This window comes from Chrysochloris asiatica, unplaced genomic scaffold, assembly GCF_000296735.1.
Source record: "Chrysochloris asiatica unplaced genomic scaffold, ChrAsi1.0 scaffold00012, whole genome shotgun sequence".
In the NCBI taxonomy this organism is placed as follows: Eukaryota; Metazoa; Chordata; class Mammalia; order Afrosoricida; family Chrysochloridae; genus Chrysochloris; species Chrysochloris asiatica.
Window position 1 is genome coordinate 32,832,883 of NW_006408530.1, and position 19,526 is coordinate 32,852,408.

General features: G+C 43.7%; 1 protein-coding gene across 1 annotated transcript in view; it reads left to right on the forward strand.

The window, feature by feature from the left end:
* TMEM163 (transmembrane protein 163) overlaps positions 1 to 19,526 on the forward strand; it is a 295,491-nt gene that overhangs the window by 237,807 nt on the left and 38,158 nt on the right. Inside the window, exon 5 of the mRNA XM_006834587.1 lies at positions 8,079 to 8,175. Within this exon, the coding sequence (XP_006834650.1) occupies positions 8,079 to 8,175 (97 nt within the window). The remainder of the gene's footprint in view (positions 1 to 8,078; positions 8,176 to 19,526) is intronic.

Genomic DNA, 19,526 nt, shown 5'->3' on the forward strand with positions numbered 1-19,526 from the left:
ACTCGATGGCACCTGACAACAACAATAATACATTGAGGGAGGGAGGGCTTAGCTAGAATAAAACTACAAGAGCAATTGTGCGTCCATAAACTCTTAGTGTGGGCTCGACACTTGTCTGTCTTTTCTTTTTCATTATTTGCTTTGTATTTGAACAATGTCGCAGACTACAAATGCTTTGGAGAGTAATGTGAAGGATGATAAATAAAACAATTATATGTTAAGATGTGGACTGAATGAGTTAATTACCAAAGCCATTGTGTATTTTAAGTCTGCCCATAAATAAAGGTAGGATTAGAAGAAGCTGCTCTTACTTAGCTTTTTGGATACGATGGCAGTGACTTTGAGCTGGGAAGCTGAGACTTAGACTTTATTTCTGTGATGGGTTGGAACTGACTCCATGGCACTTAACAAGAATTGACAAGGGACCAAACTTGCAATCTCACATTGTTTTGGATGTGAGCGTGTCTGTCAGTAGGGTTTGCTTGAGACAGTATCAGAGACAAAAATTAATGATCGCTACTAGAAGATCCTGGTGCTGTAAGATAAGCACTGGACTGTTAACCACAAGTTTGCCAGTTCAAAACCTGGTGTGGCACTGTGGGCTAATGCGTCAGACAGCAAAGATGTTTGAACTTCAAGGTCGGTGGTTCAAGCTCACCAGCTGCTCCTTGAAAACCCTATACAGAATTGCTATGGGTTGGAATCGAATCGATAGCACTTCACAACAACAACAACTAGGAGATCCTGGTGCTGTAAGATCTCTGGACTGTTAACCACAAGGTTGCTAGTTCAAACCCACCAGTTGCACCTCAGAAACCCTATCAAGGTTGGTATAAATTGGAACCATCTTGACAGCACTTAACAACAACAACAACTATGAGATCCTAGGAACTCTGGTAGTGTAGTTACACTACACCAGTTGCTCCACAGAAGATGAGGCTTTCTGCTCCTGTAAAGATTTACAGCCTCGGAAATCCTACACAGGGTTGCTAGAGTAGGAACTAATTCAATGACACTTAACAACGCTAGGAGATTGAAGGAGGCCTAGTGGCACTGTGGGTTAGGTATTGGGCTGCTAACCACAAGGTTGGCAGTTCAAACCCACTAGCCACTCTTCAGGAAAAACATGAGGTTATCTGTGCTCATGAAGAGTCCCAGTCTCAGAAACCCTATGAGTTGGAATTGACTCCGTAGCCCTGGGCATACTAGAAAATTGAAAGATTTACAATGCTGTGCCCAATTAGCAATTTGCACCCATTCACAGAAGAAAAGGAGGTTCTAGTGGCTTTAACCATTCATTTGGATTTTACCAACTGTCTTTCAGACTTTAACGATGTCTTTGGCAAAACCAGAGCAGTGGTTCCCAGACTTGAATGTGCATCAGATTGCTGGAGCCCACCCCTAGAGTTTATGATTAATAGATCTGGTGTAGGCAGGGGTGGAGATCTTTATAATTTGTGTTTCTAATAATTTCCCAAGTGAATTTGCTGCTGTTCTGGAGACCACACTTTGAAACCCTCTACTCCAATGGGAATTTCGGTTCAGATTCAATCTGGGATGACTTGGGGGTATGGTGAAAGTGGTGGCATTCACTGCCTTTTTTGACTCATAAAGTTCTCCTTCTTGGGTTTGGGTGGTTTGTGCTCATTTACTAACCAAAAGGTTAACAACCCACATCTGCCCAGTTCCATGGAGCAAAAGTCCTGGTGATCTACTTCTGTAAGGTCACAGCTATTGAAAACTCTGTGGAGTGCAGTTCTGACAAACATGACGTCGTTGGTAATGGGTTTTGTTTTCTGGTTTGCGAAGGAAGAAGAAAGGGTCTGTGTTCATGTTAGTGACCTTGTTCCTCAGTAGTGTCAGGCCCACGTGTCTCAGGCCCTCTTCTTCACTTGCCAGCCTCAGTTGATGGAGGTCAAAGTGTGCTAATGGTGCACACACACACACACACACACACAGGATCTTGGAAGGAGCAGCACTTGTAGATTCAGAATCAGCCGCATTTGAGTGTCAGCTTCTGACCCTGAGACAACTGTATCTGAGACAACTACCAACTACAGTCCCAGGGCAGAAGTCGTGTGAGAATATGATGCAAATGTCCCTGCCTTCAGGTGGCTCATTAGTTGACCAGGGCTGGGTACTGGGCTGGAGTTGGGAGACCAGGATTCTATTTTTGAGTGGACTTCAAACTCCTTGGGTGACCTTGGGCAAGCTTCCTAGTTCATGGATCCCATTTTGATTACTTGTGTTTATGAAACATGCCTCTTCCCACCCTCCCCACTCCCATAAAATGACAGAAAAACAAAATCCAGGTCTGGTCGTTGGCCTCCAAGGGATTTATGATCCAATGTGCAGAGCTCTGAGTGCCTGAGGAGAAAGCTGCTGTGTAAACACAATATATTATTAATAAAACATTAAAAAAATAGCATCACACCCTCTGCTAATAATAGCTGCTTTGGGCTCTTAGGCAGCTCTGACAGACACATAGGCCTAGCAGTGCTGAAGGATGTAAATGAGTTCTTTACAGTTCAGTCACGGCCAATGAAGCAAAACCAGAACAAATCCAAATTTGTAAAATGGGGGTGAAAGGAAATGAGAAAATTATAGGCCAACCCCCAGCTAGAAACGTAATCTCCCTCTAAGGAAAAAGGAGCAGCACATTATTGATCAGCTGAGTCAGAATCAACAGTCTTCTTTTCAAAGATGGTGGCTAACTGGGCCACTCTGAGTGTGTGCTGTTGTCCAAGGTCCTGGAATTAACCCGGTCTCCTGCATCAGGTTTCAGAGAGCACTCACTATGCTCTTCTGAGTCTCCCATTCTAGGGCATGGACCCATCATCTTTTCCAATCTGGTTATCGTTCTGCTTTGCCCCAATTTTTAAAATTCAGGTCTGATTTCACTTTGTTGGCTATGCCTGATTGATTTCAAGTCAATTCAAAGTTCTGGAAGGAACGGTACCTATTGGTTTTGAACTTACCACAACATTTAAAAAGCGATGGAATTGGTGTTTAAAAACACATATTCATTTATGAGTTTAAAATATTCCTAGATATCATATTTGTGAATAAACTTGATTACAGTTCTGTAAAATTCTTCTTAATAAACTAATCACAAGCTTCTGTTGATTTTCATTATCTTTCAGAGTTTTATGTGTGAGCTATTTCATGATCATCTGAATATAGTGTTAGGAGTCTCTTTCCTTTACCACCCCATTGGTAAGCAGTGGAAGTCCTCTTAAACTCGTTGGAGGGAAACTTACAAATCACCTATTGTTTATGTCTGCCAGGAATCAGCCCTGACTCAGGCAACCCCATGCAGAATGGAATGAAATGCTGTCTGTTCCTATATCATCCCCATAACTGGTTACAAATCAGATCGGTGAACTCCATGAGGATTTCATTGGCTGATTTACAAAAGTAGATCCACAAGTCTTTTTTGCTAATCTGTCTTAGTCTGGTGAAGCCACCACCCATCTATCAGTAGAGGTTTGAGTGTTGCTATGATGCTGAACAGGTTTCAGTGCAGCTTCCAGACTAAGACAGACTAGCAAAAAAGAACATTCACCTTCCATGTGGGAAACCTGGGTTAGAATCTAACCCAGGTTTCCCACATGGAAGGTGATTGTTCTCCCACGGAATCACCATGCCCCTCTCTCCATTTAGTTACTGAATAATTAACCAGTCCATAATGATGTTCATTGTACAGATGCACATTGAGTGTCTGCCCTGTTCTTGACTCATTGATAGACACTGAGGTAGAAACTATGATCTTGTCCTTAGGGACTTTGTAGTGTAGTTTTAAGGTTCTGTTGTTGTTAAGTGCTGTTGAGTTGGTTTTGTTTCATAATGACTCTTACAGGGCTTCCGAGGAGCAGCTGGTGAGTTTGAACCGCTGGTGTTGTGGTTAGCCAGTGCTGATTCTACAGTCACACCAGGACTCTATAAGCAAGTAATTAGGATCCCTGGTGGTACGTGTATTGAGCATTGGACTGCTAGCCCCAAATTTGGCAGTTCAAACCCACCAGCTGCTCCTTGGGAGAAAGATGAGCCTGTCCACTCCTATAAAGGTTTACAGCCTTGGAAACACTAAGGAGCAATCTGCTCTGTATTGTGGAGGGGCTCTGTGAATCGGCATCAACTCCATGGCAGTGGGTTGGGTTGGGTTTGCTTTAAGCAAGTAATTATGCAAGGAAGTCATGGTATCATTTATACCTGCCTCCTTAAATGATGCCAACAAAATCCAAATCCACTTTTTGGCTGTGTAGAGGCATATCTGCGGTGGTTTGCTGAAAGAGATATTCCATGCCTCCAGCATTTCTTGCAGTTTCTTTGCTGCCAATAAGAAGACCCAGTGCTTATGCCCCTCCACTCTCCTCAGGAGAGTCTGGAGATAGGGGTCAGGTGAGGGTGGATGATCTGTTGCCTCTAGGTCTAATTGCTCCTTTCTCAGGAGGTGGAGGTTGCCAGTGAAACAATACACTTCTCAGGTAGTTAGACCCTGTGCCTTCTCCACCAACTGGAATGACTGTTACCACCCTGCTCTTTTCCACAAAAGTCCCGTGCTTTCTACTTCACATCGGAAACCTCCTAAGACAGGTCCTGGCCTGGGAGTAGGCCAAGGATCCTCCATCCATTGTGCATGGGATATGAAGGCTTTCAAAAATATTGATGCCTAGGCTCACCAAGTAGAATCCTGTTGTGATGTTGTAGGATAAATATTGGACTTCCCAACCCATCACCTTCCCCTTAGAAACCTTATTCAAGGTCATCATGAGTCAAAAAGACTTGAGGTGCTTCACAACAACAGTCTCACCATTAAAGATTCTTTCTGGTAATGTTTTATTAGACTGCTTTCCAGGCAATGTTTTAAAACAGTCCCTAGGTGAATGCAAGTGTTACCAGGGTTGAAAGGCATTTGAATGGTGGTTGAAATAGCTAGAAAGGTCGATCAAAGACAGAGTCTCAGGTGCTTTGTGAATTGGGAAAAATACTCCAGAAAGCATATCTTGAAGGCCTCCTTTACCTTGTTGTTGTTGTTATGAAGTGCCATGGAATCGGTTCCAACTCATAGCAACCCTGTACAGGGTTTCTGAAGAGCGGCTGATGAGTTTGAACCGCCAACTTTGTGGTACAAAACAACTTTGTAGTCCAGTGCATTAACTCACAGCACCTCTTCTATATCGAGACCATGCATTGTCCCATTTATTCCCAGGTAACAGCGCTGTGCAGCTCAGGCAACCCGGACTGTCTTCCACCAGGCCCCAATCAGTGCTCACAGACCAGTTGCTCAGGGGGGTTTGCTCCTTTATGTCCTGGGAATCCTGCTCTGGCCCCAGTATCTGCTGGCAAAAGGGCCCTCCCAGTGAATGCAGCCTGCCCCTTGGTGAGGACACCCTTGGTTGCTGTCCCCACTGATGGCTAGTCAGGACTGTTGATGACCTGCACCAGGCTCAATGCTTCGTGTTCTTCACTTCTGCTTCAGTATCTGTAGTACCTACATGCTTTTTCCTCCCACTTGAGTGCATGTTTCTTCTGTCAAGGCTCATATATGGATGAATAGCATGTGTGATACCCAGGACAGGTAATCCATTTGGTTTATAAGGCCAGAGCTCCTTTATGTTCAGGTCTGTTCAGAGATTCACAACCCATTACCTTTCCCTCCCTTTCCATGTTGTATGAACCAAAAGCAGTTGCCTCTGAGCAGATTCCAAACCATGGTGACCTTATGTGTGGCATAGTAGAACTGTGTTCCATAGGGTTTTCAAACACTGGTGTTTTGGAAGCAGATTTCCAGGGCTTTTTCCAAGGAAACTCTAGGTGGATCCAAACCTCTAGCCTTCTGGTTAGCAGCGAAGTGCCTTAATTGTTTGCACCACCCACGGATCCCTGTGTTCTGTGAAAGGGGGTATTCTTTTGCCTTTAAGTCTCTTAGGAAGAACAAAAACTACAACTAGAATGAGGATTAGATGCCTAAGATTTGACTCCAAGTCACCTTCCTCTTCTGTTTTGATTCTGACTTATAGTATTGGGGCATTGTGTTTGACCACAGGTGTGTGACATGCAGAGAGTAAAGTACCTCTCTGAAGTTAGGTGGACAGTTTGGGGCCACGCTATTAGTCCAGAACAAGGAATCCCAGATGGGTAGTGAGAAGTAGTTTTTATTTGATTTTAGATTATATGATGTTCTTAATGTGAATGCATGTTGACCTCTAAGGCGATTTATTCAGGGTAATGCTATAAAGTGTAGAGGTTATGAGTCGGGCTGCCAACCTCAAGGCCAGCAGTTCGAAACTACCAGCAGTTCCATGGGAGAAAGATGAGGCATTCTGCTCCCATTAAGATTTACAGCCTCGGAAACCCAGTACAGGGTCACTATGAGTCGGAACCGACTCCACGGTACTTAACAACAGCGACAGCAACAACAACAATGCTGTAAATGGCTTGAATCCTTGAAGCATAGGAGTTGTTGGTAAGTGCCATTGAGTCAGTTTTGACTCACAGCAAGCCTGTATAGGGTTTCCAAGAAGCTGTTGGTAGGGTACAGCCCACCTTGTGGATTGTAGCTCAGTGCTTATCCTACAGCGCCACTCCAGGGCTCAGGTAGAGGCTGAGAATCCAGCCAGATGTTGGAGACAGACACCAGACTGAGACTGGAATGCCTGAGACCTGACTGCAGTCATTCTTTTGTTTTCCTTTGTCCATCTTTCCTTTCTCTTTTCCTTTTCCGCATTTGGTATTTTGTGTGATTAACCCTTGTATTATTAACATCAAGGATCCCTGATGGTGTAGTGACTTAAGCTTTGGGCTGCTAACTACAAGGTCAGCTATTTGATCCTACCATCTGCTCATCAGGAGAAAGATGAGGTCGGAAGCTGTCTGTTCCCATAAAGATTTATCGTCTCAGAAACCCTAAGGAACAGTTCTGCCCTGTCCTAAAGGGTCACTGGGAGTCAGAATTGATTCCATGACTTTGGTTTAATTCACACCATTTTCTATGTGTACCTTTATTTTCTCATCTCTCTTTCATCTCCTGCTGTTTATTGTACCCAAGTGGCCACAGATGTCCCCCATGTCCCGAATCCCATAGACTTTCTTGCTAGCCCCAGCCAAAGTCTTTGGCCATATCCCAGGTGTGAGTCCTCTAGCTGCACCCTTAGGCCCATCCTTAAAATATCCCCACCTCCTCTGGTGACAGGTGTCTTATTTGACCTCATCCTTCCTTCCCTGTCCTTATTTCCTTTTGAGACTCACTCTCTCTTGCCATAAACCTTTGTTTCTTTTCTCAGCATCAAATCATTCCTCCTTATCACCGTTGGGAAAATACAAAAGTGCTCATCAGGTCACAGACCTACTGGGTGATATAAAAGGTTGAGGTGCTCTGCTGCTTACTGAAAGGTTAGAACCTCCCGTCTATCAAGAGGTGCCTTGGAATAAAGGCACTTCCAAAAAACCAGCCATTGGAAACCCTATGAGCACAGTTCTACTCTGACACACACGGAGTCCTCATGTGTCAAAATCGACTATGGTAACTAGCTTGGTTTTCTGGTTTATTGTGCCCGATCAGAAAGAGACATCCCAGTAGATTTTTCTTTTCCTGTGTTGGAGCTAATATTAGTGGGGTACTTTCTGTGCTCTGCACTCACCTCATTTCATATTCATGTAGAAACTGTTATTCCCATTCAACAGTATGCCAAGTGGTAGAGATGGGATGTCTCAAGCCAGAGCATCCGTGCTTACCTATTGAGCTCACACCCTCCATCTGGAGGAGGGTTGGGATGTGGTGCTGCCAGGCAGGGGTGATGGATATCATGTCTCGCAGACCCTTCCCTGGGTAGTACCTATGTGCTGCTGTAGGGCATGGAGGCTGGTGAGCCTCTCACTTGGGAGATTGACTTTGGATGTTGTTCTCCAGGAATGACTCAGTGTTGGTCCTAAAACTGGGTGGTCACTGGAGGAGTGTGGCAGATTGCAGTTGGATCTCAGTGCCCTGGCCATGTCATTGTCACTGTCACTGTGCCAACTCTTCAGCAATGTGGCATTCTCCCAGTTAAGATTCTTGATGTTTTGTTTCTTTGCAGAGCCTGTGTCATCTTGGGGGTGATATTCCTTCTGTCGTCCATATGTATAGTGGTCAAAGCTCTCCATGACCTCTCTACTAGGCTGCTTCCAGAAGTGGTAAGCTCCTGATTCTTCTTCCATCATCTCTCTAGTGGTACCAGCTCCCACACTGCCTCTCTTGACAGGTTTACTGTGGGGAGTTGGGAGGGTTGAGAGAGAATAAACAGCGTTTTTGGAAGGTCGTAGAAGAACTCAAGTGAGGAATGTCAATGATGCAGCAGAGAAAAGCTCTGGGCTTTCTCTGGAAACCCTGGAAATAGTGAGTGGGTACTGAGCTCTGTGTCCATTTCTTGAGAGTTTTTTTTCTTTTCTATTTTAAAAACCAGATGCATGTTTTTACGAGTGTGTGGAGATAAACATGATTGTGTTTCTATAACAGTGACCCATTCTGTGTTATTTGCATCTGTTGATCTGCATCCTTTCAATGATTACTGTGATAAGAATTATTTTTCTTTTGTGCTTCATTCAATTCAACACATAAATCTATTCACATTGAATTTACTGGCACCACTGGAATTTGGATGTAGAAACTTGAGGATGCAATTTCATAGTAAGATATGTCTGACTACATGGCCCTCTGGGTGAGAGGAAACCCTGTGTAGGGTTTCCGAGGAGTGGCTGGTGGGTTACGTAGACACTAAAAGTCAGTTTTCAGCAGGTCTAACCTACACAGTTGGTAAATATGCTCAGGACCCCTGCAAAGTCCTGCTTGCTTTTTCTCCACAGCTGAAACACTTTCAACTGAGAACAGTCTCTTATCCTACAGGTGCAAAGAGCTCGTAAAAGAAGAAGCCTGAACTTAGGTTTGGAGATGATGAAGAGCTCTCTGGTTTTCACTAAGACTGGCTCGATTCTACGGAGCTCTGGTGGCTCAGTGGGTCAGGTTGTTAACCAAAAAATTGTTGGTTCAAACATACCAGCTGCTCCTCAGGACAGCGATGAAGCAGTCTGCTTCCATAATGATGTATAGCCTTAGAAACACTATTACCCTGTCCTATACGGTTGCTATGGAATCCTGGTGTGGTGCTGTAGGATAAGCACTGGACTGCTAACTGCAAGATCGACAATTCAGACTCACTAGTTGTACCTTGGAAGCCCAATACAGGGTCGCTATGAATTGGAACCAACTTGTCAGCACTTAACAACTGTAGGGTTGTTATGTGTCGGAATGGGCTCCATGGCTGTGGGTTTGGACTGGTTTGTCCCAGTCCAAGAAAGCCCACACCCACTGCATCTTGTATAAGCTGTAAAGTGAGATTTATGAACCACAATGCTTTCTGGTCATCTGGTCCAAACTCTGAATGTAGAGCTGATGTTTCTAATGACTTCAGGGTACAAATGGTTAACACACTTAGCCGCTAATGGACGGTGGTGCTGTATATCAGCACTGGACATTGAACCACAACAACAATGCTATAAATGGCAGTTTAAACCCCTCAGCTGCTCCTTGGAAGCTGCCCTGTATAGGGTCACTGAGTCAGAACTGACTCAAAGGCACTAGACAACATATATATATATGGTTGTTGGTGGTGGTTATGTGCCGTGGAGTTGGTTCTGACTCATAGTGACCCTGTACAGAATTTCTGAGCCTGTAAATCTTTACGGGAGCAGAAAGCCTCATCTGTCTTCCATGGAACAGCTGTTAGTTTCAAACTGCCGACCTTCAGGTTAGCAGCCTGATTCATAACCACTACTCTACCAGAGCTCCTTTATATTTTATATATATATATATATATATATATATTTGGACTCCTGGTATGGTGCTGTAGGACCAACACTGGACTGCTAATCCACAGTTGACAGTTCAAACCCATCAGCTGTTCCTTGGAAATCCTATACAGGGTCACTAGGAGTCGGAACAGACTCGATAGCGCTTAACAACAACAGAGGCTTATTAGAAGAAAAGCCTGGTGTTTTATTTCTGTAAAATCAACCACTAAAAAACGTATGGGGCACAGTTCTATTCAGACACACTCAGGGTTGTTATGACTTGGAATTGACTGTCAGCAAGTGTTTTTCTGTTGTTGTTGTTTTTGTTTTTCTAAATATGACCTTAGAGTTATGGAGGATGAGCAAAAAAGCCTTCCAGCCAGAGGACGGTCCTGTGGAAACAGCCTTCCCTGTTTCCATCCAGCAGCCTTTAGAGGGCCTCCAGATTCCTCTGTCTGTTCCTGACACCCTACTCCCTGTCCTACAGTAATCAAAAATGCTTCATCTCTTTATCTGAACTAGGAGTCACCAATCATATGCCTGCAGAAACCAGGCCTGAAACTGGCTGTGTCGGTGGCAGCTGGAGACTGGCTGCCTGGACAAAGGTCATCTGGCCTGTTCCAACATGTATACTGTGGATGCACAGAGAGTTGTCTGATCTGCCAGTATTTTAGAGAACATGGAAACCTATAGTTAAGGTGAAATAAATCAGCAACTAATTCAAAATATAAAGCAACTCTGGTTGGGTGTGTTGTTAAGTGCCATCAAGTTGTTTCTGACTCATATAAACTCTGTAGAGGTTTGAACCACCGACCTTGCGGTTAGAGCAGTCCAGTGCTGATCCTATAACACCGCACCAGGACTCCTGTTTGGGGTTGTTGTTATGTGTTGTTGAGTCGGTTCCGACCCATAGCGACCCTGAACAGGGTTTCTGAGGCTGTAAATCTTTACGAGAGCAAAAAGCCTCATCTTTCTCCTGCAGAGCAGCTGGTAGTTACGAACTGCTGCTGCAGTTCACAACCCGATTCATAACCACTGTGCTACCAGAGCTCCTTCCTGGTTGGGGTAGGTGGACAATTTCAGGTAGGTCAAGCGTAGCTTGCCTCAGCTGCATATGACCTGTGGCTGGGAGTTGGATCCTTCTGGCCCAAACCAAGGAGATGGGTTGTCAGTGTGTCCAAGTTTCCTTCTCCCTTTCCCTCATAGGCAGTCTTTAGTTGTACATGTGATTTCTGTCACATTCTGTTGGAACAGCATCTTCCTGGCTTTTACTGCACAATTCTGAGAGTGAAAAACTGCCAGAATTGGTGAGTTTTGAGTAAGAAATGTGTACAGTTAGAAATTTCTCAACCATGAAATTGGCTGGTTCTAAGCCTTGTTGGGGTTGACCTCCCCTTGGCATTTTTGCTGGAGAAAGCAGGGTAGCCTGACTTTCCGGGGGGCCTTAGAATGTGAGTCTACTACTAGAACCTCAGGAGTAAATGGCCCAGGCCAGTTCCTTCACAGTTTGCATGGGTCTCCTTGAGCAACAGAATCTGCATATGAGCTGAAAGGTTGATAGTTCAAACCTACCAGCCTCTCTGTGGCAGAACCACTAGGGAGGAATTGTACAGGGTCACTGTGAGTTGGAATTGACTTGGAGGCAGTGTTTTAAAAAATATGTGCTGCTGTCTGAAGTCAGGAGGAAAAAGGAGCCAGTGCTGTGTAGCATTTTGCCTTATGTCTGTGGATTGCTTAAAAAGGAGTACCGGTCTCTTTCTGCTTATAACACCCACTCCTCATACACATATACCTCCTAGGTAAGAAGGGTTAGTGGTCTGCTGTTTCTCCTTTTTGGTGAGTACACTGGGGTGCACACTGGTTGCCAGCTGGCTGGTGGCAGAGCCTGGACTTGAGCTCTTGTCTCTAGTCCTGTCTTGCTCCTTATACTACAGGCCTGTGTGATCTTGTGTCTCCTCCTCATTCTCTAGAAGGGCATGCTGCCATGGGTTATCCCAGGGAGCAGAGGTGTGTATGTCTGGACCACCACCCTTTACAACACAGCCCACTGAACTCTGTGCCATCAACCAAGGTGTACCACCAACCAAAGTGTGCCACCAACCAAAGTGTGCTACCCACTCTTCTGTCTGTTGAGAAACCAGGAAGTAATGTGAACAGGGTAGAATAAGCTGGGGGAGGGAGGACATGGGGTGGAGGGGGTCACATGAAAGGAAATGCTTTACAAAAGCTATTCAGTATGGTTGGAGGGATGGGGACTTGGAGCTTAGTTAACAGGTCTGCTTGATGGGTGACTCGCCTCTCTGTCTCTTATCTGTGTGACAAGTCACAGAGCCTCTCTGATCCTGTGCTTCCTCGTGTTTAAAACCAAGAGAACACTCACCTCATGAGTTTGTGGTAAGGATCAAGTAGGCAATTTCTTTTCAATGGTTGGCATTAGAGGACAGGAACGTTCTGGTGGCTGCTGTTCTTGAAGCTCTGGTTTGTTGTGTTTTGTGAATTGCTAATCAAAATTACCTCAACTTGTGGCCTGAAGTGTTGTCAGGCTGAACACCTCAGTTTTCCCTCTGGTGTGGGCCTAAAGGTCCTGTAGTGGCTGTTTTGATGCTTCACTGTGGTGTCCTCTGGCCTGGGGGGCAGGCAAGAGGGGTTCCTGCTCCCATGCCCTGGAGGGAGATAGTGTTGCACTCCTACAGTCTTCGGTTACCAACTATGGGGCTCTCTCTTAGTTAACACTGAGCATGCTCTGTGAAAACCTGAACTATAAGTCTATTCACAAGGAACCCTGGTACCCTCATGGATGATGCATTGGGCTGCTAAACTCAAGATCAATAGTTCAAATCCACCAAATGTGGAAGAGGAGACATTCTGTTCCATTAAAGATTGACAGTTTCAGAAGCCCTATGTAGGGTCCAGTTGGAATGTGTTGTTGCTAAGTGCTCCTGTATAGAGTTTCCAAGGAGCAACTGGGGAGTTTGAACTGCTGATCTTGTGGTTCATAGTCCAGTGTTGATCCTAAGTCTATTAAAAGAAGGAAATGAGGGGCAATCGGGGCTGGGCAGTAAGGATTGGAGCTGGGTAAGTGACTCTCCCTATTAGTTTAAGGTCTTCTGAAGCAAGTGTCTCATCTAAGGGGTTTGGCTTCTCAAGGATTCTCTTTGTATGATGGAGTACCTGAGACTGTGTGGCCTTGAGACTCAGGATGTGGGAACTGAAGTCAGAGAGATAACTTCAAACTCTGACACTTCCTACCTGGGGAAACCTGTTGTTGATGTTGTTAGGTGCTGTAGGTGAGTTCCCAGTCATCCCCACCCTACGCACAACAGAAGGAAGCACTGCCTGGTCCTGGGCCATGTCTACAGTTGTTGTGACTCTTGAGCACACTGCTGCCACCACTGTGTCCATCCATCTCCTTGGGGGTCTTCCTCCTTTGATCTCTAATGACCCTCTGCTATATGATGTCCCCTCTCCAGGGAGCCTAGAGCAAGTCATTGTACCTCTCTCTGCTTTAGTTTTCTTGCTTTGTAAAATGGAAATAAAATGACACTTCTTTTTTAGGACTGTTGGTGGAAGTGGTTACATGCCATCGAGTCGGTACCATTGTATAGGCTTTTGGAAGCTCTCAATCTTTATGGGAGCAGAAAGCCTGATCTTTCTCCTGAAGAGTGGCTGGTAGATTTGAGTTGCTGACCTTGCTGTGAGCAGCCCAGTTTGTAATCCACTACTTTAGTGGTGGTGGTGGGGCTCCTTCTTAGGACTTTTAGGAAAACAAAGGATGTAGGAATGAGTTTAGCATATAATACTGAGCGATTACTGGTTGATAGTCCTGCTGCATCTAAGGGAGATGGTGGACTCTGTGTTTTAAGTTCTGGAAGTTTAGACCACAATGAGCTAGCTGTTCAGGAAATATCTTCAGGGTGCTTCCTTCAGCTTGGGTCAGGTAATGACACAGGCTCCTAGGGCCATAACCTGTCATTCTTGGATCCACCTGCAGCAACAGAAAGACTTCCCTTTCAGTGTGACATGAGGAAAATGCAGCTGAATTTTATTTGGGAATTGTTGTTGTTATTGTTAAGTGCTGTCGAGTCATTTCTGACTCATAGCAACCCTGTATAGGATTTCTGAAGAGTGGCTGGTGAGCGTAAACCGACGACCTTGAAGTCCAACGCATTAACCCACAGTGTCACACCAGGAGTTGTATTGGCTAATAGTTCTTAAAAATCAATCATGCGTTATCAAGAGCCTCAACACCTATAGCCTATCACAACCTATCACTGTCTCAGGCCAGAGAAAGGCAGATGACAGGTGACTAGTGGTCCCACCTATGTAATTTCAAACAGAAAAACTCTATCGTCAGAAGACTAGTCTCTTCTGTAGCTTTAGAGTCAAGGACCTACCACTTCTAGGCAGAAGAGAACTGAGCCCTATTTGTGTTCAATGAGAAGGGTCCAGAAAGACACCTGCACACATCTGGCCTGCTGGTTTTCAACAAAAGTGCCAAGATAAGTCTGTGTGAGATAGGGGTCTCTTCACAGATGGTGCTGAATCAACTGGGTATTCATAAGGAAAACATGGACATTAACCTTTACATAAAAATAACTCAAAAAAATGCATCATAAACTTCAATATAAAGCCTACAACTAGAAAACCTTTAGAAGAAAACCTAAGAGAAAATCTTTGTAACCTTGGGATTGGCAAAGTTTTCTTCGATGCAGCACCCAAAGGATAAAGAATAAAAGAAAGCATTGATAGATTAGACTTCATTTAATTAAAAATCTTAGCTCTCCCAAATATACTATTTAAAAAAAAAAAAAATCAAACAAAGGATATATGTGTATCCAGAATGTACAAAGAGCAATTACAGCTCGACTAAAAGACAAACAACTGAATAAGGAAATAGACAAAGGATTTAGACAGATTAATTCACAAGACATGATAGTCAATGAATGAATGTAAAGATGCTCTGTAGTATTTGTCATCAGGGAATTACAAATTAAAATCACCCTAAGATACCAGTGGGGTTCTGGTGTGGCGCTGTGGGTTAATGCGCCAGACTGCAAAGCTGTTTGAACTGCAAGGTTGGCTGTTCAAGCTCACCAGCTGCTCCTCAGAAACCCTATACAGGGTTGCTATGGGTCAGAACTGACTCAGTGGTACTTAACAACAACAGCAAGATACTACTACTTGTCCATCATTGTTGTTAAGTGCTGCTGAGCTAACTCATACTCATAGCTACCCTGTGTAGGGTTTCTGAGGCTGTACATCTTTGTGGAGGCAGAAAACCTCACTTTTTTTTTTCCTATAGAACAGTTGGTGGGCTCAAACCACCGACTTTGTGGTTCAAAGTCCAATGTTTATCCTGCTGAGTGACTGCATTCCCACATACCCATTATGTTGTTATGTGCTGTCAAGTACGTTATGACTCACCAAGACCCTGTATCGGTTTGTAAGGATCAGCTGGTAGGTTTTAGCTACCAACCTTGTGGCTAGCAGTCCAATGCTTTTCCTACAGCACCACACCAGGAATGTCTAAAATTAAAAACTAATTAAACTAAAATGTGTGGAGTATCTAGAACTTTTGCACACTGATGATGAGAGTAACATGGTACATACAACCACTTTGAAAACAGTTTGGTAGTTCCTTAAAAAATTAAATATACATTTACCATATGACCTAGTCATTCAATTACTAGGTATTTACCCAAAAGAAATGAAAATAATTTGTTTACACAAGGACTCTTCCACAAAGGTTTATTGCAGTATTGTTTCTAATAATCAAACAGTGGAAACAGCTCAAGTAAACCATCAACAAGTAATTAAGTAAACAAAATATCATATATCTATACAATGGGATATTTTGTTGTTGTTCAGTGCAGTTGAGTCTATTCTGACTCATAGTGACCCTGTACAGTGTTTCTGAGGAGCAGCTGGTGGGCTTGAACCGCTAACCTTATGGTTCACAGTTCAGTGCTTATCTTACAGAACCACACCAGGAGTCTATTTAGTAATAATAATAATTTAAAAAGACTCCATTGATGTATGCGACAACACGCATGATCTCAAAATAATTAAGCTGTGCAAAAATGAAAGACCAAAAAGAGACTCCACATTGTTTTGTTTATAATATTGTAAATACAAAGTAATCTACTGGGCTGCAAACCACAAGGTCGGCTGTTCAAACCTACCAACTGCTCTTGGGAAACCCTATACAGGATTACTATGAGTTAGAACCCAGTGCTGGCACTTAACAACAGCAACAACAATCGTAACAGAAAGCAGATAGTAGTTGCCTGAGCATGTGGGTTGTTGTTGTTAAGTGCTGTCTAGTAGGTTCCAACTCATAGCAAGCCTGTATAGCGTTTCCAAGGAGTGGCTGGTAAGTTTTGAACCACCAGCCTGTGATTCCAACAGACTTTGTGGTCCAGTGCTTATCCTATAGTGCCACACCAGGACTCCAAGGATGTGGGTAGAAGTAAAGATTATAAGGGGACATGCGGAAACTCTTAGGGGTGACAGAAATATTATCTTGGTGATGATTTCATTGGTATACACATATGACAAAGCTAATTAAGGTACATACAGTTTAAGTGTGTCTGGATACTGAGCTTGGCTATAAAGGACTTCCCATTGTCAGTACAGATAGGAATCCTGCCCAGATCCATACAGGAGAAGTATTTGAGTTGCTAAGAAGCAAGGCTTTATGTTCCTGTCTGTCTGTCACCCATACATTCAGCACCTGATAGCAACACTCAAAAGTAGAGGTATAAATAGAGCAATAAGAAACCAACCAAGTGTCTGATAAAAGGGAGAAAATGTAAATAGTGAGCTAAATATAACAACTGTCACCAGACTCAGATAGTAAGAGGAGCTTTTGCTGAAATGTGACTGTCATGCATTGACAGAAACACCCAGGAAGCGCCTGCTGGCAGCTCGGGCTCTTGAAAGTAGTAACGTTTCAAACCTCTTGGAGAATGGATTACGTATGCATTTAGTCTCTTGCATGTTACTGTTCTGACTCATAGTGACCATGTACAGTGTTTCAGAGAGTGACTGATGGGTTCAAACTGCCAACCTTGCTGTTTGCAGTCCAGTGCGTTACTTACAGAACCACACCAGGGCTCAGTCTCCTGCATGCAGTGTGATTTGTTTCTTAGTTCAAATGTTACCTAGGAAAAAATTGCACAAGAATCTGTAATTGGCACTCTAGTCTTCATTGTGGAAGCCTTGGATTTTGTCAGGATATGATGTGTCTGTAAGCATCTGTTATGCCTCCCTGATTTTCCATGTCAGAAAGCACCATTCAGCTGGTTGTCTCACCGGACCATCACAGAGTTTCTGAAAGAGGTCGAGGTATGAGGATCACCGCCATCTTGAAAAACAGAACCGGATCCTCAGATTAAAAAAATGTGAAATGCCTTCCCTCCAGACCACACATATCAGTGTCAGAGACACATGACTAATGGAGCCCCACCTCTTGACAGCTGTTTGGGGGCTCTTTTTGTTCTTTGGGTTGCATCTGGAATATTACTGAATTTGACACCTAAGAATCTGTCTTCAATAAAAGCTAACACAATTCTGCATTTTCTGGTAGAGGAAATGCAGCCCAGAGAGACTGTCTCACAGAAGAATGCACCTCCAGTCTTGAACTTCTCCACACTTTACTGAATGGCAGTGAACTCACTTACAATCCTTGCAACACGTATCCATTGGCCTGGATGAATCTGATGGTGGCTAATATTGTGTCCTCTGGGTTAAGGTAACAAAGAAGAAAGAGGTAGGGAAGGAGAGAAAGTGCCAGGGAAAGAAGCATGTTCACTCTTCCTGACCCCGCTCCCAGTCTACTCTGGAGTCCTCTAGCATATAGAGTCCTGGTGTGGTACTGTAGGATAAGCACTGGGCCATTAATTACAAGGTTGGTGATTCAAACTCACCTTGCAAACCCTATATGGTGTTTCTATGACTTGATAAGACTTAATAACACCGCCAACAAACTTTGCATACATGGATTGCGGGAGTTTGAATTAACCCACCCACAACTAACAACTCATGGCAGCAGACTTTGTTTTTGTTTGAGTGTTTATCAAAGATGGAGGTTAGTGGATCAAGGTTGAGTATTTGCTATTCTAATGTATGTGTTCTTGACCTTGGGAATGTTATTTAAACTCTTGGTACTTGTTTGTTTCTGGAATGTGAGAACAAACACATAACACTTCCTTCTTTCTTGTTGAGATTTTAAGAGTACTTTCTTACCTTTGGGAGGGAAGAAATTCATAAAGTGTTTATTGAATAGTTTAAGGTAAATCTTTTTAAAAAATTCATTCTACTAAGCATAATATAAACAACATGATCCTCATAAAATCTCTGCTTTTTTGTTTATTGTTTAGCTAATGACAAGAAGCATACTCAATGCCTCCGCATGCTTTCTTAATTGTTGAGTGAAATCAATATCCTGTTTATATAGTACAGTTGGGAACTGGTTCTTGGAGTGTAGGTGTTCTCAAGTCAGCTCTGATACATGGTGATTCCGTGAGTGCAGAGTAGAACTGTGCTCCACAGGGCTTTGAACGGCCACTCTTTACAAAAGTAGATTACCAGGCCTTTCTTATGAGGTGCTTCTGGGTAAACTCAAACCTCCAACCTTTCAGTTAGCAGCCAAGCACATTAACCACTTGGGTGGCCCAAGACTCTCTGGTGATGAGGGCTCCTATGCAATCCTTGTGCTCCAACCTGTTGTCACATGAACAATCCTGTTAATTTGGAATATTCTACCAGAATATGGAAATCTGGAGACAAAGACATACAGGCTTGTTAAAAAAATATCTGATACTTCCCAGGTAAGTAGTATCTGATACTTCCCAGGTAAGCACTGGGCACCCAGTACTTAACTAATCCCATGAAAGTGGGCTCTCTGATTATCCCAATTCCCTTGGGGACTTGAAAAATGAATGTGACCAAGATGAGCTGAATACTTGATCTTTGACTCTCTGAGTAAACATCCAATGAGAAAGAACGTGGAAGTCAGGCTGGCTTGGACACCTGTGAAGGCCAGCTGCTATAAGAGGTACTCTGAGCTCCCATCTTTATTTTCTCTATGGCTGGCTGTTCCAGTGAGGGAGTGTATGTAGAGGGGGTAATAAGAGGAAATGGCTGAGTTAACGCTCTCCTATGAAGAACCGTGGCCTTTGTTTTATCCCCTACTGACGAGAGAAGCTGTGTTGCTGCCAGGTTATGCCTGTTGTTCATCTTTTTTTAAAGTTGTTATTGTAAATTGAGAGATAGTTTACATGGGAGAACATTGGTTTTACACTCATCGTTTCATTGCAATGATTACAATCTCCTCCGTGCGTGCATCATCATTCAGTAGTATTTGCTTGTATTCCCTCTGGGTGTGTTTTTTTTTGTGTGTGTGTGTGTGTGTGGGAGGTACACAAAAACACTCAGGAATATATAATAATTTAAACAACAAAAGGGCACATTCTTCAAGTCTGCCTCCTGGCCGCCATCTCTTAGTCCCTCTTTTCCCATGAATCTAGAGTCCTCAGCTGCTCCCTCTCTCCAGGTCCTCATCTCTGCCTCCATCTCTGGTGTCACTGCTTCTCTGGATAGGGTCCCGCATTCTGCTTGTGCTCTTCTCCCTTGATGTTCCTAAGGCCCTCTGTTTCTGAAATGTAAGATTAACTACTTCCCCAGCTCTATTTTTT